The following is a 23,111-nucleotide window of genomic DNA, read 5'->3' as shown; positions in this document are numbered from 1 at the left end:
GAATTACCTGCTGGAAACATGGTACAGGTAGGAGAACCAGCAATGAAGAGAAACAGGAAGAGGAGGAAAAAAAATATTAAGTATTCTTGTCTACCTATGGAGACAGTTACCGAGATGATTAAATAAATAGCCACAGAGCCCTAAACTCTCTGGTCCATGAAGCCCCATGTATTTTAAAAGCAAAAAGTTCAGAGAGCATGTCAGCTCTTAACTACTGCCAATGCTGCCCACAGATACAGCTATGAGTCAGATTTTCTTAACGTTTGATTTGAATACCCTTTGCAGTAACTGAAGCCCATGACTTCTTGCCTTACACTCCTTGTGGTCACCAAAAACAATTATTCTATTTCTTGCAGTAGCCCCATTTGATGTACTCTACTTCCTCACCTCTCACGTCTTCTTCCTCAGAAAAGCCAAACACTTATTCTTTCCTCACTGGTCATGTTCATCAAATTTATACTCTCCTCATCTTAACCCACACAGACACAAGGGGCTCTGTATACATTTAAAACAAAGCACTGCCATCTTCGGATGAGAAAGTTGGAAAAGCAGTGCTCCAAAGGGAATTACATCTGTTCTACAGGCTGTAATCACACCTAGAGAATTTGAAAAGGCAGAAATGGAAGCAGGAAGCCTCTCACACAGTGGCTTTTTGTTATACTTAGTAGCTTGGTTTTCTTCAACTCCCATATTGTAGCACTCAAGAGCAGATAAAACTAGCTGCCACCTGCACAGAAAGTGACCGCCAACTTCAGTATGGCCAGAGAGACTTCTTTTAATTAAAGATGCATTGAATTTCAGAACTCAGACTTGAGACACTTATTAGGGTTGCATCATTTCTAAGTGAGTACCTGATTTAAGTGGGTACCACACTTACTTTTTCTAAGCAGCTTTTGCTTCCACTGTTCTAGACAGGCATTAATGCCCTACAGACCTGGCATGCTTAAAAGTCCTCTTTTGAACAGAAGTATGCTATACTGTTTTACAAGGAACTGCTAATGCATACAAACGCTAAATACAAGCATCAAGTGAGGATAAATTTTGTTTTACAGTGCTCACTTCCAATCACGAGATATAAAATACTGGAGCTCCAGGAGTCTATGCTCACAGTCCTCTACCATCTTCTCAGTATACAAGTGCTCCATCAGGCAAGACAGAATCCTGCAAACAGAAGAAAAAAGTTAGGCAACAGACTTATAATCATGCTGAGCTTCCTTGCAACAGTTGGTGTTACCAAATCTATGGTTCATTGGAAAGACTGATAAGACATTCAAACACAGTGAAGATCTTTCTCTTCCTTCAAAAAGGTTACATCGAAAACAACTGTATAACACATTTGCACCCTCTTAAATTCCATTGTTTTAGTTATCTCAGCAAGTCTGATACATGACAAAATCATAAGGAATATTTTAAATAAAATTTGGCTCAGGAAACAATATATATCAGACCTGAAGATAAAGGAGACATTTGTCTCTGCAGTATGGGTTTGCTTAACTGGCCTTTCAAGGCTTGTTACTTTTCTTTGTGATATTCCTAGACTTAGGCAGTAAGAGAAATTAGCACATCAATTGTTACAAATTTAACCTAAGCACCTGAGATTGCTATGTCCTTCACCAGTGCTAAAACAGTCCTGTTGCAAAAATACTAGCCTGCTTATATGGCAAGAATGAAGACAGAGCTTGGTTTACACCAAACTAGCAATTCATACAGGGTTGGAGAAGTCCATCATTTCTGGACAGGTTTTAGTATTTATACTGGTCAGCCACACAACCTTCATGGATGCCCAGCAGAAACAAAAATGAGATGTACCCGAGAGCCACCTACATTGGGTCTCCAGACCGTATGTGCTTGCAGGCAGTCTGTATCACCGATTCACAGGCCTCATTCAACGCTCGGTCAATGCGGTAATCTGCACCAGGGTCAGTTTCTTGAATCAGTGTTTGAAGCTGGAAGAAAGAAATTGTGGATAGGAAAACAAATTATAATTATCAAAACGAGAGCACTTACAACTTCTCAGTGTGGAAATTATATGCCGATAACAACACTACCAGGTATGACCTCTGCTCTATGCTTGCTTATTTCAAATGCTTGTGCTGCCATCTCAATTACCACACATGGGAGTCCAGTGCTGCTGGACCCTAATTATCTTTATGAAGCAGCCCAGGAACATTGGATGAGACTGGTCACACACTGAAGGTCAACTATATACCTGGACCACTTATATACCAATTTACAAAACGGAACTGGTAAAATTTGAATATTGTATTTTTGATCCATACTCATCCCAAAAAGCTGATGATACAAACATGCAATTCTGTCACACTTCCATGAAGACTATCTATTGTTCTAAACTGAAACCCATACCAATGTTTAAAGACCAGTTGCCTAACTACAAACAAAGCTTAAAAATGTTTTTTAATTGCCTGGAGAGGACACAAAAGTTTCACAGAAATACAGGATAAAATGTCCCGTTCTGCTGGCCCATGATATATCATTTCCTCAGGTATGCCTGCACAAGCTTTTGGAAGCCGGGGTAACCACAATTTGGTCTATATTAAACAATTTTTAATATATAAAAAGATAAAATTTTATAATTATTATGAAAGTATATATATTATTGTATCACACATATACACATATATAACAAAAGCAGGGCATCAGTTTTTATGTACTTAAGAGAAGCCATGGTATAAGTGAAAGATGAAACCAAAAACTTTCCAAAGATTTAGAAAACAGGTGTGCCAACTGGAAGCTGTGATATCCCTGCACTCCTTTTGTGACTTCTAAATACTTTCAACTGTCATAGGTAAATACAATATGAACAGTTTCATCAAGTCCTTTCTTCTTGTCAAACAGTTATTCTGATTAAAGCTTCAGAAAAATAACTGTCTTTATTAATAAGGAAACATAATTTAACATCCACAGCACTGAGCTTCAAAATCAGATCCAGATAGGTCTCCTTCACACAGCTCATGATATCTGAACATGAATTTGGGAGGCATCTGCAGGGCCAGGGGAAGGGAGTTTGGGTAAATCTCAATCTCACTTTATCTATAGTTTTGAGGAGAAGGGTAGCTTTCTGGGCCATCACTCAGCCCAAGATCCTCATGTCCCACTTCATTTCCCACCAAGCTGTGAATTCCCAAAGACTGACATAGGGCAATCGTCATCATTCGACAGGCAAACATTTTTAGCTGACAAATTTGGAGGGGAAAAAAAAAAAAAAGAAAGAGAGAAAAAGAAGAGAGAGCTTGCTTAGAAGGCAACTGCACACCAACATCAAATGGTCTACGCTGTTAACATCCTAACACTTACTTAATGATTTTTGTTACTCGCCCCCAGCCCAACTAAATCAAAAGCACATTTACAATTTTATCCTCCATCTTTCAAAGCCTGCACCTGAGCACCATCCAGGAAACTTTCAGGGGCAAAGCCCTAACATCACAAAATACAGAGAAGAAGAAAGCATCAGAGAACTGGAGAAAATACAAGCTAGTACTATTTATCCAATGGGAAGCTTGTAATCAAACGGACAGACCACAGACTGCCTGGGAGGAACGCAGGATTTCCTGCAACTTGGTCTTGGCCAAAGTTAATTAGGTCCAGCCTCAGCTTCTAAGGGATGCAGGCAGCTTGGAAGAGCGCTGCCTAGCAGGCAACAAGCTGTTGATTCAAAAGTTCTTGCGATATTTTCACTTACTACTACTACTAATAATAATAATAATAATTTATACAACTCTGACAGTGGTCAAACAGAAGCTAATACAGAATCCAGTCGGTAACAGGGAGCCGCACTTTAACCAGTGGGAGAAGTGAGAAGTGATACGTGCTTTACAAACTTTGTAAGAGTCAATGCAAGAAGGAGAAGAATATGGTAGTTCTCCTGACATGCACACATAGCCTGCATGGGCAGGCAATACTCTGCACATAAAGCGCTGGGTTCACTTCATGTCAGATGTTTACGTATAAAAAAAAGGATGAAGTATGATTACTGGAATTACTCCCTCAAGGACAAATGGGTGAATAAAACCTCAAACCTGACACTTACTTACACACAGAGATTAAATAAACTGGCCAGAGTATTATACAGGCAAAATTCTTCTTCAGGTCTCAGTTTAAGTGGTATTTGTGTTGCTATCAAGTGGAAAAGGCCAAAGCACACTGGGTATGACAGCTGGGAAGCGCCAGATCACCTCCCAGTCTCTCTGCCCTGTTTTGGGCACTACTGCAGGATTCCCAGTCCTGATCCTCAACCACATGCAAGATATGCAGCAGTGAGCCAGCTGCCCTGACTGCAGGGGTGAGGGAATAATTTGGCACCATAAAAAGTGATAAAAGTGAAGGTTTTATAGGATTTCTCCCACAACAAAGCCTTGCAGCTGAAAAGCAGCTGCATAAACTTTATAGTCCTCTGAACTTTCATCCTGATGTGGTGCTAAATTAACAATTAACTATCAATTTATTAGCTGTATTAGAAATCAGAAGCAGAAATATCTGCCCGTTGAGCAAGAATTATAGTTTTGCATGCTCAAGGGACTGAACAGATAAAGACGAGACCAGAGCAACATAAAAGCCACATATTTGAAAAATAGTTTGCCAGCAGCTCTAGTATAAAATATTGCTTCCACTAAGCAACACCATAGGTGCTAGACGCTGCCAGTACAGCTGTAGACCTTTTATGGGCTGATGCTTACAATTAAGGGACACGTACATCTGCTGTTTGGTGACCTACAGCATCGCAGACCCACCCTCCCTACATGCAGGATCTCCATCTTTGAAGAATAACATAACAATTATATTTGCAGAAGACTATTTAATGACTGGAACATATCCAAGCTGTATATGCTTCCCCAAAGCAAAGAAGAGCTTGTTTTACATGGGAAGACATGCTCCAGAAGTAGCATCTGCTTACAATGATATTTTTTTCTTAATAAAATGCATGCCCCTATAGAAGTACATCAATAGTATAAATAATAGGAGCCCCATCCTTTGCTTCAGAACAGGCAGAGCATCTCCAAGACAGCAAAGCCAAAGTGCAAACAGCCCTGAAGAGTGCACATTGCTAGAGCATACCTGTGATATGCTGGAGTGAGCAAGGTACCTGAACCTACAGTTAGGCAAGATATGGCGGACCAAACACCCAGGAGTTTTTTTTAACTTAAGCTGAACAATTTATGTTACACAGAAAGCCATCGTTCCTCTACCATTTACAGAACTTGGGCATTTTAGCAAGTTCACTGATCAAAACCAAGACAAAAAACCACACAGCTCTTAAGACATTTGGGTCTAGGCATGCCTCTTGCTCAACAGCACGGTTAATCACGAGTGCAGATTCATATGCGAGATCATTCTGGTTGAGGTGTCACAAGAAACAAATCCCCTCAGATCAAGAAATTGGGGTCTGAGAAAGCATTTACTTGACAGTTTTGAGTACAAAGAATCACTCATGTTCCTCATGCAGGAAAGAGTACAAGCGGAAGCTCCTGCAGGAAAATAAAATCATGCAAGTTCTTCGGCTATGTTTTGTTTAGGGATTTTTTGGTGTTGTTTTTGGCAGATGGGAAAACATCTTCCTTTCATAAGGCAAACAGAATCAGAGCAAATCTTGACAGGCAGGACAGTAAGTAAAACCAGATCCAAATTAGATGCTTCCCATTCCAATTTCCCCAAGCAAACTGTCTAGGCAAGCACATCTGAAGAATTTCAGGACTAGTCCTACTGCTTTGAGCTAGCCAGGAAATCGAAGTGCTACATTAGCATTACCTACTGACACTACTAAAAGCACAGAGACACAAGTTTTTGACTCCACATAGAAAAGACAACATCTGGAGATGGGCCCAAAGCTCTGCAGCCAGCTCTGCTGGGACAACCCCAAAGTAACTGTGTTGTTTTCCTGTTTCCTCAGGTGATGAGGTAGAGATGCCACAGACCAGTAGTTCCAACAACAGCAGCCACATCAAAGTTCAATCTGAGAGCATCAGCACCATGTTTCTGAAATAAGAATTGCCCAAGAACAGCAGAAAGCAAGGACCAACATCAGTCAGCTTTGGTCCAGCTGGACTTGGGCTGAAGCCATGTGGACCAAGCAGTAGCCAGGAAGCAAGCAAGCACGAGATAGCTGAAGCAGCCATCCTATCTGCAGACAAGGAGCCTTTGTACCTCCAATGTGATAGGAGTTCTCACTGACATTACATTGTAGACAAAAACCCCCAAAACAAAACAGTCCATGCTCTTTGATGCAGTCTGCTTACTAGTTTTTGGAAATCCCAACACAGATCAATCTTTCCCCTGTGAATGAATTTACCAAAGCAGCACTTCCAAGACATCCACATGTCACAGACTGAACTGTACTGACACAAGGCAATGAAGAAGCTGAGAAATCAGCTTCAGAAAAGCATCTGTGGCTCAGCAGAAGCGTGTGTCAAAGGTGCTCTCTAGGAACCCAAAAGGAAATTAAGTAGCTCCAGCTACTATGAAGTGATGGTCCTCTAACTTGCCTTCCTCACAGCCTGTCATATGGGCCAATCTCATATGACAGGCAAGTTTGAGTCTCTTGCACAAGCCACACAGTACCTGGAAGGGTCTCAGACAATATTCTCTTCCTTACAAAGATAATTTACCTACCATAGAAGGCAAAAGCAAGAAGCTCATTCTAACACAGTAAATCAGAACAGAACAAAACCACTGACAGCTGAGACAACCATTACCATTCACATATAAAAAATATCAACAATAAGTGATGTAGTACTTCAGAAGTCGTAGGCAGCTATATAATAGCACCGTGCCAGTCCTCAGGAACCCAAAGCATTGGAATATTTATCCCATTCTTGCAATCATCCATTTCCTCTTGCCCACAAAAATATGGACAAACTAATCCTATTTTATAAAATCAACACTTAATTTGCTCCTGCCGTCTTTTGCACAGAGAGCAAAACACAGGTCATTCAACTTGAAGGGGAGTCATGGACAAGCCCTGCTGTTGCATCAACTTACTGTAGAAAAATAAAGCAGTAGCTTAAGTGTAAGAAAATAAAATAAAAAAAACCCTAGAGATTTCTACAGATATTCTTTTTCCCCCACAAGTCTAAAATCTCGTATCACTTTTGGGGGTCCCCTGCCCTGACTTATGACTTGTTCTGAACATCCCCTTCATGATCTGGAAGTTATTCCCATGATGAACTGACCTTGCCACAATTTGCAAATAATCAAGTTCTGAGGCAGCAAGTTCAATTTCATATTTAAACAGAAACAAGTATTCAGTTTTTCACATAAATCTTGCAAAGCATAAGTCATGCACTACAGCTCACTGCAGAAATGACTCAAACCATACAGCTGCTGCGCCGATACACCTGGTATTTATGCAGAAATAAGCTTCATCACAAAAGCATCCTATGCCTTACAAAAATTTAAGAGATACTGATTTATCTTTGATAACATACACAAACTGGCAACATTTTGGGCTCAGGCTTTAAGCTTCATTTACACTGAAAATGGAATACAGTGGTTCCGTATACTGCAGGTCAAGAGCATGCATCTCCCCAAATTCCTACATCAGCACTAACACTCCCTAGCCACTTTTGGCATTGATATCACTTTTCCAGGCTCATGGGCCATTAAAAAAGCAGGTATTAAGTACAAAAATGTAATATCACATTGAAAGGCACTAACAAGTTTGAACCAATATTAAAAACTGTTTTCAATTTAAAGAGACTATAAACAGGATGCATCTGGGCCAAAATGGAGTTTAAGCAAGGCAAAAGAATTATCCCATTTTAAAAAGGTATTTTGGAGAACGACATTTCCTTCAGTGGCTGCAACTACAATGACGTGCAGCAGTATGTTGTACCTACCTGTCCCTGAAGTTCCATTTCCATTGTTTAAGCCAAATGAAATCACAAAAATAAAACTGAGTGGAAAAGTGCTTTGAGAAGATGTGGATTTCTAAGGACAGGGCATAGGGGGAAAAGGGAAGGAGGGAGAAGGTTTTAGAACTTATAAAAAAGCAAGTTTCCCTACATCCTGCACCCAGGAGAGAATTCCATTACTTGAGAGCTGCTGGAGAACAACTACTGGAGATCCCGTACAAAATCCAGAGCAAAACAATCCAAAATGTATTTTTTGAGGAAAACACCCATTACTAATTTGCTGCTAGATACCAAGTTACACTTCATACCATGACAATTACAAAACTGCCTCCAGCATTCACTGGTACCCAGCAGAGCCAGACTGCCTTCAGTCAAATCTCCATCGCAAGGCAAAATGTTAACAGACAAACCAGTGCTTCTACCAACTGAGCAACCTAGAAGCAAAGTGATATAAAAGTATCTTACTGCCTGCTGACAATTCAGGCCGACGTTTCCCTTTTCGCCCCGTACTACTTTCATCAGGCAATGCAGGGTGCGACCTTTCCGATGCAGGCCTGAGCAGTGGTGTTCGATCTCCCCTCGGCAGCTCAGGATTATTTCTGGGCTCAGCGAGAAGTCTTCCATTAGCATGCGCCGGTAATCCAACATTTCACCCTGGCACTCGCTGCTCACTTGCCGACCTGGCCAAAAGAAGATGACATGATTTAGTATTAATGCTTAGCAGAGACCTTCTTGACCTATGCTACCATCATGTTGGAAGAATGGGAACAATGTCCATACTCTCCACAACACCAGATCACAACAAATGTGCTAGAGCGGACATGCTGGAGATCAAACCAGTTCTTATGGTAGCAGCTCCTGCCATTTGACTGAACCTGTAAAATAGCCAGTTTATAGATTCATACACAGTTTTGCAAAAACGGTTCCTGAAAGATTAGGAGAATCTTATTTTGGGTTTCATATTACAGAAGTTGCTTTTGAAGAACAGCTGAAAGCACTCAGTGGACCTACAGTTCTGTACCACAGGTCAGCTCTTCCCCATATGCTCAGGCACTTGTTTTTCCACCATAAAAATGGAAGTCACCTATGGTAACTTACCAGCTTGATATGTAACCGGCAGAGGCGTTTGTCTGGATAGCAGGTTAAACATTTTCTGAGGAAAAGGTTTTCTAGAGCAATAGCACGTACTTGCTCAGGAAGCCAAAACACAGAATAGAATATGTTACCAAGAGAATATACAGAGTGTCTAACAAACCACTGCAGTTGCACAGAAATCTAACTTTAATCAATGCTTAGGTCTGCTATAAGCTTTCCTACAGTCCCCATGTAGACAGTTTGTTGGGTTTTTTTTCAATCAAAAGGAACATGCCTTTTTTGCTGTGCCCTCCCCCTAGCCCCCATCACAAGCTATTCATACATGTACAACACCCCATGCAACAGAGGTCCTATACCCCAACAGGGGTTCCCAGGCATTATAATGCAGACACGTGGAGGTGTGTGGAATAATTAGTGTTCCTCCTGGGCTATGCTTCCTGCATGAGCCACAGGCTGCAGAACCTGTTCCACCGTGAAAGTGGAAGTTAATAACTGAACAGCAGTTTTGTGCATGTAATTCAGGAAAGCACCTGCCCACTGCAGAGAGAAGGAAAAAACCCACAACTTTTCCACAAACAGCGCACAGCATTTCCACATCAATCAGAAGCAATGAGTTATTCAAACTCACAAATGCACAGATTGCTTATGGTGTGATGGCAGCCTTCCCCTCCTGTGCCAGGGGCATTACAGCATGCAGCCCTGCTGCTGAATCAGAAGCCAACCAGCTGCATGCCAAGGGGGAAAACAAAAAATTCTCCAGTATAACTCTAGAGGATATAATGTGGTGTTTTACATGTTATGGAAATTTCAGAGAACCTTTAGCACGGTCCTGCCGTATAGGGCCCTCTAATGCCTTTGGGACAGCTGCTGATGTTTGGGCATCTCCAGCTTGCACTAACTTAAATGAACAAAAATAATATTCTCACACTTACCTTCCTTCTATATAGGAAAAACTAGAGTTAAAGAAATTAAGGCCTTTACCCAAGCTATTGACTGCAAGGCAAGAACATTACTTACAAGAGGCAGAGGACTGAGTATCTCTGGCTTTCCCCGAGTGATGAGAAACAGGTTCTCTATTCTGCGTTTTAACCTAGTAGCATAGTTAATGCTTACTACATAAAGGAGGAAGAAAGCTGCTTGAATTCATAGTGAATAGAAGGATTTGCAATTACACATCACCCGTCCGAGTGGGATTTGCCATTTTGCATTTTAAACTTCTTGTCTACACAACAGGAGTCAGTGTTAGAGATTTACTCAGCTATTCTGATCTTTAAAACAACAGTGATGAAAGCATTATGATGAGAAAACTTGCCTCTGAACCAAAGTTTGGAGAAGGTTACTTGGAGAAGGGGACTGTAAATACATGTTGAAGCTGAAGGTCCAAGAGAAACTTAAAAAATATCAAGGTCCCAGCAAGTCACAGATCTCTTGACTGAACTCCACTTACCTCTATGCACAGCAGACTCTAAGCACATCAACAGATAGGAAAGCCTGGCTTCCCGAGACCGGGGAAGGTTCTCCACATTACAGCGGTACTTCTTCAGATCACTTTTACAGGACTTTGCCAGCGAGTAACTGACTTTGTAGTCTTGGGCAATCAGCTTCTGGCGGGTTGTCAGCGCATCACGACACTGCAGGAGGCACATTGGGATGGCTGAATGAGTTTCTGTGTACTGGTGGCAGAGTGCTAGATCTGCTGCTGTTAAGTTTTCAAATTGTGTTTCCAAAGATGACTGATGCTTTAAAATTCATGCATTTAAGCTAGACTCCAGTCAAATTTTGTTTGTCTCAGAAACCACACAGTTAACAATGCACACCAAGGTCAACAGATCAAGGGTTTTAAAGGCAGCAGCTCTCTGCAGAGCACTTCTTAAAACTGCACATTCATCCAGCTTTTTGTGAAGAGCTATGGCTGAGAGCATGACTCATTCTTGATAACTAGGATCAGTTGCTGACATTTATCCCAGCTGTGGTATGCACTCACCCCATGCCCTCAAGAAACATCTTTTTCCAGTCGCATTTACAAAATAATGTGTTCTCTGCATTTGTTCTGCAACATGCCAAACAGATGACAGCAGATAAAGCAGTCTAACCATGGGAATTTCTAGCCATTTTCCACAAGTGATGAGGCTCACGAGGATGCACTGTGGCCAAACCCGAACCCAGCAGCTGCAAGAACAACCCTCTAAATTTCATCCAAAAAAGGGCCTGTAAAAACACTGCTACACTTCATAGCTTTTGGTTTAAATTACATGAAAATTAAATCTGAGGGTGGCAGATAATTCAGAATAGCTCAGGCAAATTTGTCAGTTCCTGGACTATTTGAAAGGAAGGAAAACTGTGCATGTGTACGGTAGGGAAAACAGGGAGCAGTCTCGGCAGAAGGAACAGAGAAGCCCTATAGCCCTATCCCCTTCCTTACATCAGGTTTTTGACTTTTGCCCTGCTCCTTCTCACATACCTACTCCAGAACCTCAAAACCCTACTCCAAGATATTCCCACTTCCTCCCTCATGCTCCCATCTCTGTGCCATGACTGGGGCCTTGGGACTAGACAGACTTAAAGCTCTGGATGCAAGGAGATACAGGCTCACAGATAACTCACCCCCTAAAGCAAGGAAAGGTCAGGTACAGCCAGGGAGCCCAGCCTGGCGAGCAGTTTTGGTTTACACAAAGCAAGCCACCCACTACGCAGCTATTGTCAGCTACATGTGTATGCAGCAACCGATGCCATCAGCAAGGCGGGACACTTTACTGGATAACAACTTCTACAAAACTAGTGACTTTGCAGATGGTCCAGCTTTGGCAGCTACAAGAGTGAGAACTGGATTTTGTGTTCCTCCTGCTCTGCAAACCGCGCCCTCAGAGCACCCACCCCTCTCTCCCTACCAAGACATCTGCTACAGTTTTGCCTAACCTCTCAATATCTTACATTCATATCTTAGCTGATCATGGAAAAGACCCCTCAAAAACCACCACTGTCCCTGTACAACCAAAAACAGCTTAAGCAAAAATAGCAGTCCATTTCAGTAACACATTTGTACAAAATGGAGCTTTTTTCAAGCCCTCGGGGATCACACTCTCAGTTTTGAATTTGTTAACTGACCAAGCTTTCAGATAGCAAACACATTTAAAGAAAAGTAAATGAGTCTGGTCCCTCCAGGCCTCTGAATCAGGCTCCTTCAGTGGAGCTTCTCCCAGGAGGGCTTTACAGATATTCATCTTCGTAGACTTTCAGAAAGATGATATAATTCCATATAAACCCAAACACTATGATGCTGCTTCCGCATCACTGAAGGCACTGCTGCCTTCCCAAAACACCTACACCAATACAAACTCTTTTCAGGACTGGCTTTCCAGAACAACTTTTTTGTTGTTGTTGAAAACCACATCTTCAGCAAAAACATAAAGGAAACTCCAGTAACTGAACTGTGCATCTTTCCCACAGAATTTGCTGCTTCATAGTCAGACATGCATAGCCTTGAAAACAAAAATAAAACACACATAGCTTCCCATACTGAGGCATTTGGGCTGTTTTGTTTCTAATCTGTACATTATGACAGCATTTATCCAAGGCTTACCCCAGCAAGGTGTGACTTCTACTTTAAACACTCAATCACAGAACTACCAACTCAAGCTCCATGTCTACCTTCCCAAATTACCCACCCAAAAGCTTTGATTTATTTAAATCCTTAACTTTAAAGGCTGTAACTTGAGTACAATTAATTCAAGCCATCAGCACGTAGCTGGAAACACAAACATATCGAAGTAAAAGCATCTGTTAAAGCAGCCGGTTATCTGACCACATAGATGATGGATTTTCCTCAACACTGGAAAACAATAATGTAGCCTGGACTGATGAACGATCTGATGATTTCTGCGTTAAGGATTTGTCTCACTGAGACAGATACCTACCTTTTCACTCATTGATTCTTCAAACTTGTGATTAAAGAGGCACTTGTAGACTCGGCCTTCCCCAGCCTGAGTCTGTGAAGCAGAACAGTAACATTTACCATTAAAGATAAGACTTGTAATGCTTAACGAGCAGGCTAAACTACACCTAAAGAGATTTATTTTTTAAACTAGAAATATATTAACTTTAATATTTCGAATGACAGTGATAGCTTCTATACTATAAAAGTCTTTTAAATTTTATTGCATTAAAAAAAAATCTGGTCATGTTCATCATCCTTTTAGTGAGAAGACACTCAGCTGATACAAGCTAATTCAGACTGAACAATGCAGCTTTCCAGCTCATCTCCTGAGAGATAAGGAACGCTGCGAGTAGTCAGACTAGGTTTACCTTGTGCAACAGCTTAAGGCAGCGGTCACTTACCTTTGTTGCCTCCTCCCCATTTGAGTCATTCCACTCCCTGTCACACCAGCTCTGATGGCCATTAAACTATTTATGCCAATTCAGTTCATTAACCCACTGGAAATAACGCTTGTTTGTCGGGTGAGTGAATTTAATACCAGATTTATTGCAAAATGACAGCTACAAGGTGTCTGTTTTCAGTATTACATGATCTTGCTCAGGCTCCACTCTACCATTCCACTCCTTCTTTCCTATGGGGTTTTGTGGGGTTTTTAACCAATTACTGTAGAAAAACATGCAAGAGGAAACTACTCACATTTTCACAAAATCGTTCTCTATCATCTCGGCATGCAAAGTAGAGATGACGGTCCAAGTGGAAGTCATCCGAAGAGAGTTCAGCTACACGAAGAATTGCTTTCTTACACTGATCAGAAACCTGAATTCGAGGATCAGTCTCCTCCGCCTCTTTTACCAGGCCTTTTTCCAGGCATGCCACCACCTCTCCTTGCGAGTGGGCATCCTACGTGAGAAGAGCAAGACATCTGTAACCAACCACTTACGTAATCAAGTGATCTGTGAATCTGGATAAGCACCGCATAAATTAAGTGACAAACTGTCTACACAGAGAATTCCAAAAGTTCAGCCTAAACTGCATTTACATTCATAGGAGGCAACAGTTAATATCTGTACTATCCACACACTTTATACATCACCATCCTGCTGATGGCCATGGTGAAATCCCCTCCTCCATCGCTCTGGGTTTGTTTTAACGTGACTTAATGAGATTATCGCTACTTAGTCACACTGCTCAGAGCAGTTTACCAAAATGGCCAAATTATCTTTAATCTGACATAACTCTTTGCACCATGGCAACAGCAAGCAACAGCATCACATTAAGAACATACTTGGGGGAGAGAAAAATCATAGTTCCTCCCTGCTGAGACAAGCCTTCAGTTTGGGTGGTGATAATTAGTGATGCTAAAAAGGCCACAAAGGAGCTTTGACCAATGTAGGCTTCTCAATGCTAATTCCTCCATTAAGGTGCTAAAAAAATTCAAAGCATTCAAGAGTAGACAAAGTCTCAGACAAAGCAGTTCTGGCCCAATACTGTACACCACAGCCACTGTCCCGCAAGCCTGATGACGACTTTGGGCTATGACTAGTGACTGCCAGAGAGCCTGTGCTTTGTATGAAAGCCCAGAAGAGGCAGGGCAAGGCTCTGTTTAGTTTCCTACATCCTTTTTACATGTTTAGAAAGGGAACCATACCCCCTCTATACCTCCAATTTCTCTAATAAACAAGAACTCTTCTAGAACAGATCTCTCAAGGCTTCTGCAAGTTTTTCCTGTGAAGACCACCTTAATTTATGCTGCTCTGCTGTGAGAGAATATTGCTACTAAATTTATATCAGACTATCTGGAGTATACAACAAGCCATGAATATTTGCATACATCAACCTGGCATTTGCAGTAACCATTTAGGAGCTATCCCTTCAGCCCACTCTTGCCAAGTAGATTCATCCATTGCTGTTGCAACAGCATGAGTAAGAAAGCAGTCTCGCTAAAACATGACCGTGACTATTCAAAGCCATGCAGCTCTTGCAAATCTTTTTGTTCTGACGTGTTTCCTCGGGCAGGCAGCCTTTCATTCCTGTTTTAACTCTGCTACACTTGGAGCACAAGCAGAACTGGCCAATTAAAGTCATAAACACAACCCAGAAGTATCATCAGTTTAAAAGGGCTAAAAGTAGTTTTCCCCTTAAAAAAAGCAAAAAAACCCAAAACCACACACCCTAAAACTCCGTATTTTGGTTTGCTCTTTTCTTTGAGTGGGAACTGGCCAACTCCACATGCTGGCCAGGTATCAGCATCTTTGAAGAAATATAATTATATATTAACAGTCCCTTTAGGACTGAACCCAAAAGGGATCTGAGGAATACTAGTTAGCAGTACATTCACCACATTACTTAAAATTGTCATTTATCCATAACCACACCAAACACACACACACCGTTCCACAAATCCTCGTGGTCAGTCATAGGCAGTAATTACAACTGAGGAGCTGGCAAGCATAAATGATTGAGAACAACCATTTTAAGCTCCTCTGGCAGTTTTTTGCTCCAGCCTAGGTGAGGCTGCAGCTAGGAGGCAAGGCAGGCCAAGATTACTCTCACTCACCTGCAAGCCAGCAAAGAAGGCACAAAACAAGTTTTCCTAGTAGGAAAATCAGAAGTTTCCTGGTTTCTTGAAGCATGGGTCTAGATTCCTGGCCATAGTCATGCTATATATGAAAGTGAACCTATTTTTGATAGCCTAGTGAAAGCGGATTTCCATATGCTGGATACTGAATGTTTACTGTTGCATTTCAGGGACACAACATGAAATGACTAACTTATTGCATTACTTCACAAATACAATTTTTACATTTGGGTAGGTCTTGTGAGCTGTCTTCTGCCCTGTATTAGAGCAATTTTAAAACATATCAGACTTAATAGAAATAGAAACACACGCAAGTCAGCACAGCTAGTTCCTGATAGATGCAGTCCTGCTCTTTTCCCCACCTCCAGCATTCATATGCCTTCTTGTGGTGCCATTAGCATTCCTGCTCCCTGTTCGTACTTAAATGCCTAGCCTGAGCAAACTTAACTAAGCAGAGAGTACAAGCTCCTGGCAAGGTAAAAGACCACCAGCTTACCGTATCTGTTCCATAGATCAAAAAGGTGTATAAAAATCCAGATGAGGATGTATGCTTGTCACCATACTGAAGCACAGGATAACTGATCACAGTTTTACAAGGCTTTAATTATAAGCTAACACCTACTGTATTTAAGATTGTACAGTCTCTTATTGCAGACTGGAGGGGAAGACAAATGTGTGTATGGCTGGACTCAACCACCTTTTTCTAAAGCAGCTGGCCATCAAAAGTTTGACAGGCTCATCCTAAGAAGGATGGCAGGGCAGATTTGACACACACTTGTGGTACCCTGCATCACTTTGCGACACTCTGCCACACAGAGCTGCCTGCTCCCACCTGCACTCCACATGCCACCAGTCCTGCAAGACCAGCTCAGCTTCAGAGGCACCAAAGCTGAGGGTTGGCATCCCACAGCATGAGCTCTCCTGGTCCTGCTACAGCACTGGCTGCCTGGTGCGTAAAAGGGTATAAATGCCTGCTGCAGCTCTGCTGTAGAATGAATCCCAAAGCTTTTCCTCTATCCAGCACCCCGTTGTCAGAAAGCCTCTACCTTAAGAGTTGAAGACCTTTTAAGTGTATTCCACAAGTCAGGACTCCCCAGAATTGCTGTAGGGGCTGACAAGAGTCTAGGCCTCATTCCTCCATTGCAACACACTGAAATACAAGAGATTAAATCTAAAAACCACACGTGTTTTTTTGGAATTGTTGCTTCACCACCACTATCAATCTTAAATAGAGAATTTTAACTGAAAGTTGCAAAGAGCTGTTAAACATACGAGATAATTATCTAGTCTGGAGTGCCTTGAAACTCTACATAGTTTTATGAAAGGATACGTATAGATCCACAAAGGATACAAGCAGCTTTCCAATACTGTCCTATGGCACTTTGAGCCACAGAGAAATGGAGCTAAGTTCTAAATTTGCCCAAGCAAACCCCCTTCAGCACAATGCTTTGGGAGATTTTAATTCCCATGACCAAAATTCAAACTCCAGGCACATGGGTTTAGGCCCAGACAATTTTAAAAACCTTGTTCTTACTATTAATTTTCCATCAGATTCACACACACCCTCAACTATAGTTTAGGTTTTGCAATTCTTGTTTATTTTTTTTGTCATTTTCAGAAGTTCCACAGGAAAAGACTTTATTCTGTCTGAAACCTGACATGCCTCAAGTTCATGACTGTTCTAGCTGCAGACTTGCAGGGAGAAGCTAGACAGGTGACCAGAAAAGAGTCAAGGGTAGAAGGGAGCAGGAGGCAGAAGGGTAAAACATAACCTGTCTTATCAGCACAGCACCTTGCACTGAACGGCTGTGCTGGCTTGCTGGAGCCAGAGCAGTCAGGCTATGGAAAACCACCCAGCAGATCTATCACGAGTTCCAGTTTGGGACTCCACCTGGCTAACCCGGACACCAGGGCTACAGGGACGGCTCTTAGATTAGCTAGTACTTCAGTTGATAGTACACTGCTATAATACTATATTCAGTAAACAAAGACTGAGCTGAGTGTCCTCATCTCTTCCCATTTAGACTCATTTCTCCTCTGTGTCCAGTACTTCTATGAAACCAGGCAAAGAGTGAGAGCAACTGTACTTGAAGCACTTAGGGGTGGGGAAAAAAAAATATAAAAAAATCAAGAAAACAATGGTCTCCTAATATGTCTTTTTTTAGAAATCTGAAAAATACCATTATCTGGTAAAGTACTACAACAGATGTGCAACTGACACTTATGCGGCCTTCATTATGGCAAATAATCAACTCCAGTTTGGACATCATGGCTAAATCCAGCACCTGGGCAACTATGCACTACCCACTAGTTTACTGATCCTGGTAATGTCCAGGATTATATCAAAGCAGCTCATTCTGATAGGCAGCCCAAGAACAAAAACTCCATTGCAATTACCAATTTCAAATTAGATCCCTATTGCATGAAGACAAAGCAAGCTTTAAACACCAGGAGACCAAATTCACTATAAAGCACAACAGTCAACTGGAAAGGTGACTGAAACTACGATTAAATATTTCTCCATTAACTGGAAGGAAAAAAAACCCCACAAACAATTCCACAACACAGGCATATTACAAAACTTAATGCTTTCAAATGACACATCTACAGCCTTTCTGCTATATCCAGCAAAATGAAGTCTACAGTCAGATCGAGACTTCTAAGCTGTACTTTATTGCCCTTACAGAGTAGAAAACCAACAAGAAACACGGAAAAGAAAGCACAGAAAGTACCACATCAGAAGCAACAAACACAGCAGGAATAGAATTCAATTAGGAAGTAGAAAGCAAGCTAAAACAAAAAAAGTAAGCAGGGTAATTCCAGAATACCTATTAAAGTGCCTTTTACAGTTAAAAATGCCAGTTTATCCCAGTTACTATGATGAAGCTATCATATTGCAATCTACTAGCCACCTGATGTGGATGGAGTTAGTGGTCTAGCAGTGCTTATTTCCATAAAAAAAAAAGAGACAGATGAATCTCTTCCCCCATCTTCCTCCTTAGGTGTCCAGGTCCTGTTTAAGAAATTCACAGTTACATTCAGTCACACAAAAGGGTAATGACTGCTTCTCTACAGGCAACTCTCAGAAGCTACAGCATGGAACTAAAACCTCAACCAGCATCTGACGGGAGTAAATTAGATGAGATTTCTCCAAAGCAGAAAAGGGATTGAACAGAACATCAACAAAAGAAATGCTTGTATAGCCATTTATAGCTGTTTCCATAGCAGTATAAATACTTCAATTGCTTTAAGTGCCAAGGATGACAGCATAACAAAAGACATCATACGACAGGCTGCGACGCTTTCACAAACCAAGGCAAAATATTCTGGGTTGGGTACCAAGAAAGTGAGGAATATGCACAAACCACACTAACCCCCATAAAAGGTTGGTTAGTGACTCGCTTTGCTATCCCACAGACACTTGGTGACCTAAAGGTTGCATTTGTTTCCCTCTCCTAGATGCCTTGTGACCTTAGTCCCCATGGCCATCCTCACCCTTCACCCACCTTAACTTCTGTGACCAACACTGTGGGTTAAGCAGTTACAAGCCTGCCAGCACTGGTTTCACTTCTACTAGATGAGATTTGGCTTAGACTCATGAAATCCAGGCTACTGTTCCCTTCAGTGCTACCATAAGTATTTTAATTTATTTTAATTTGGTCAGGCCACAGGTAATATGTAGACCTGACACCCAGGACTCCCATATTACACTTCTGATTCTATACTGATTGTTAAAAGCAATTTCTTATTTCATGAGGTCCTCCACACCAGATTAGGAGACCCTTTACTTCATGGAGAAAGCAAGTTACTCAGCTGTTACTAGTCCAAACCTGTGGTGCCTGCAAGTTCCTCCCACTTCTACAGCTGCTATTGTTCTTTAAAGCAAGTACTTATTTTTGTGCTTTCTGTTGTTCAGCTAAGCCTTCTGGAATACATTAGCACTTCAGTTTAACACGCTATGGATGTGAAGCTGCTTACAGCAGCTAACATCTCAAACAACTAGGAAAACTTTTTTTAACCAGAAAAGTGTATATTTTTTGTTAAATCTTTTCACCTCCTCATTAATAGCTGATTTAAGAGACTAATTGTTAAAGTGTAAGACCTATAATTTAAAAAGCACTGTAAAAAGTTGATAGGCTAATTTTAACTTTGTCCCTAAACATAAAAACTTACTGTAAAAGAAGCCACTCATTCCTGCCAAACTACATAATTGCTGCCTGCATTAGTTATGCTGAAGTAGACAGGGAAAGACAGTGCCTTGAAAATAACCCTACATCTAGTCACCACAAACTGCTCTTTGCATCAACCTCCACTGAAGTCGCATATGGCAAAAGAACACTGATTTAGTAAAAGCAGTACAATGTTTAAGTCTCTACTACTAAAATATGACACTAGGTAATACGTGCCCTTCAACTGTTTTTCGGGTGGGCAGGGGAAAGGGGAGGCAAACAGATATAAGCTGTTGATCCAGTCTATCAACTACAGCCTGAGAAAACAGAAAGGGTTATAGCACAGGCCACATCACCTTGATAACCTTCTTGCATCAGACCTGACCAGACTGTGAAATAAGCCTAGCAATAGGTCTGCTTAAATCTATTGTTCGGGTTCATCATATCGAGTCAAGCCTGACAGAGCGTGATCAAAAAGACAACTACCTACCAGATCACCTGTAGTGCGGTAAGGAAAGACAAATGAAAGTCATCTCTGAATAGCAGTCCCTCATAGAGGAACAAATGCATATTTATTAAAGAGGAACTATACAGAATCAGAACATCACCCTTTTCAGACAGATGAGGTAATACATATATTTGCTCAGTTGGAAGTAAGACAATACTACTATTGCAGAGTCTCCACATAAGTTTCCTTACGTGAATGACTTTTACAAGCCTATTGACAATCTACATGTTCTCTGGATACCTTTTCTCCAGGTCGAATGCTGCCACATTTCAGGAGATTGATGTCAGCCTTGCAGTCATCCATGAAGCCACAGATCAACCGATAATCACTGAAGATAATGGCTGTCATTTTAGTGATGTACTGATGGCACTGGTATTCAGTGATGTTGCCTCTGTGATCCACCAAACATGACACCAAGAAGCCTTTACCAACTGGTTCATCTGCACACTCCTTGATCTGTTTAGAAAAAAGAAAAAAAATAAAAATAGAGTGGCTGCAGCTACTGAATTTAACCTTTTTTTTTTTAAAAAAAAAAAAAAAAAAATCCTCCAAGAAACTTGCATCTGCAGCTTCAAAATCTGCTGGCAAAGAAACCCTCTAGGCTTTAGTTTGATTTTCAGCAAGTCAGAATACTTGAGAATATTTCAGAAATGAGAAATACCTCATGTGTGCCAGTATCTGAAGAAAGCAAATGCAGCGACCTTGAGGATTATAAACCCTCTTGCTCAATAATCATCTTTCATAATAATCACATTGAACCCCTGCAATCAAGTGGATTTGTAGGAAAAAATGCTAGTTTGACAAACCTTTATTTAGAAAGCTGAGCATACTACAACATCACTAAATCATACTTGGACCCCCATTAGTGACCTGACCTTGTACAATATAACATTTTGGCTAGAAGTGAGACTGATTAAAAAGTCAACACCATATTTATTGAACTGTTTATAACTTGCTGGAAGCTGAAAATTACTATAAAGGAAAATCCCCATCAAATTCATTTTTATCAGGCTCTTATAGGAACTGATTGTTGGTACTAAACCATTTTACTCGGTCTAAAAAAAAAATAAAAATCACGGCTAACAAAAGCTGAAAGCTGTGCAAGGATTGGAAAAGCAGTGTACATGAACAGACAGGTCTTCAATATAAATCGCAGCCTGCACTGCTCAGGGAATCAGTCAGTAAGGCCAAAACCATCACCTTTGGAAACAAAAGATGCAGACAGTTTTGACAGCATCTTTCCAAAGGAAGTGGAAAACGTGGTTATCACTTAAGGACGCTCCCCGAGGAATCTTCCAATAGGAGCAGTGTAATGCCTTGCTCCAAGGAGTACCGAGATTACACAGACTCTTTTTAACCCTAGGAAGCCTGTGTTGAAATACTTGCCCAGTTCTTCTGTCCCCTGTTCAGGAGTATGCTGAAAATTGCAGCCATAATGATGCAGAAAGCATGCTTGACAGCCAGACACTAAAGTTCAGTGGTGACACTTTTTCAAGCAATAGATACATGGGTTAACTCGGTTACATCAAAGATTTGTTCCTGTACAAATACTGAAGGGCTCATCAATCTAAAGGGAGATCCATGGCAATCAATAATCCAGGTGGGTTCAGATACCAAGCAAGGGGGGCAGTGCTAAGGGAACAGGCAGGGAACCATTTTATCAGTTCTCAAATACCAAGTTGGAATCTTTATACTGGAAATTTTAAAAAAAGGGAGAGCCATCTCTAGAAAGATATATTCTAATTCAAACAAGAATTAGCTCAGGGCATCCTGTGACAGACTCATACAGGTCAGACTAGATGAATAAAACAGATCTCTCTGCCTCAGCTTATGAGGCCATTGCTTTCTACATAACAAATAAAACATGCAACATTTTAAACGCCATTATGTGAAGGCAGATGTAGGCTAGTAGAACATTTTGTATTTAATCTATATAGCTATTGGAAAAACATAGTTACTAAGGTTAATGTACTTGTTATAGATAAGGCATAAAATACATTCTGAAGTGAGAGCACGTATGATTCATTGCAGGGTGAAAGGGAGAGAGTTGAGCAAGCTTTCTCTGAGAAAGCTGCATATTCAGTTTGGCTCTACTGCAGCTCAAGTACCACGAGCCAAACCAGCACACAACAGCAACATGCTGGTTTTGGAAGAGCCTGGCTTTGGAAACAGCCCCAGAACTCCATGGCCTGAGCCAGCAAACTGCATAAAAGACCCAGCAATCATGTCATTGCCTGGCTACTTCTGAAACAACCACCATTATGTGGTAGCCAACTATAATTCTAGATTAAAACTATCACCAGAACTTACAAAATCACAACAGTTGAGAAAAAAGTTGATATTTATATCTATATCTAGCTGATAAAATTAAAGGTGGACTTTTCAGAATGTACCCGGTTGGGACAGTCACCAATTCCCAAATGACTTTTACTAGAAATCACTCTTCTAGTTGTATTTTGTTCTTAATACAAAGCAATACTTAAAATCAGAGCTCAGTCACCAGCATGAAAACTGTTACTGTGAATTAAAGAAAAATATTAATAGGCTAATACTGCATGTCAGCAGTATATTCCCACTACATACGTTAGTTTTAAAGAGTGTTTTGCAAGTACTTTTAAAAATTAGTCAATAGTTTATGCACCTGCCTCAGTATTAAGTATCAGAAGATGAAACACATGAGATTATTGTTACTTATGCAACATTTTTTTTTCTTTAAATAAAAACCACTCACCAAACAGCAGAATACCAGCAGTTCATGTTCTCATTCACCACAATTATAAGAGGAACACTGGTGGTTAATGTACAGCTAAAATGCTATGCTCTTCCCACTGCTTTTCTACATCATATCCCAGATTTAGAGGGCATCATTTACAACAATGCCAGACTGTCACTGTACAAAAGTGGTAACTAAACAGACTGTTAAAAGAGCATTTTCAAGAATGCCTTGGTCATAAAAATTCTG

At 41.0% G+C, this 23,111-nt stretch overlaps 1 protein-coding gene across 1 annotated transcript in view; it reads right to left on the bottom strand.

The window, feature by feature from the left end:
- Positions 1-23,111, bottom strand: part of GLG1 (golgi glycoprotein 1) — an 89,837-nt gene that overhangs the window by 21,654 nt on the left and 45,072 nt on the right. The window contains exons 4-10 of the mRNA XM_030025052.2: positions 20,390-20,605; positions 13,591-13,794; positions 12,875-12,946; positions 10,408-10,591; positions 8,331-8,545; positions 1,825-1,946; positions 1,060-1,161 (exon numbers count right to left, since the gene is read on the bottom strand). Coding sequence (XP_029880912.1) covers positions 1,060-1,161; positions 1,825-1,946; positions 8,331-8,545; positions 10,408-10,591; positions 12,875-12,946; positions 13,591-13,794; positions 20,390-20,605 — 1,115 coding nt within the window. The remainder of the gene's footprint in view (positions 1-1,059; positions 1,162-1,824; positions 1,947-8,330; positions 8,546-10,407; positions 10,592-12,874; positions 12,947-13,590; positions 13,795-20,389; positions 20,606-23,111) is intronic.

This window comes from Aquila chrysaetos, chromosome 9 (genome assembly GCF_900496995.4).
Source record: "Aquila chrysaetos chrysaetos chromosome 9, bAquChr1.4, whole genome shotgun sequence".
Taxonomy (NCBI): domain Eukaryota; kingdom Metazoa; phylum Chordata; class Aves; order Accipitriformes; family Accipitridae; genus Aquila; species Aquila chrysaetos.
Note: the sequence above shows the minus strand (reverse complement) of the source record. Positions and strands in the feature narration are given on the sequence as shown.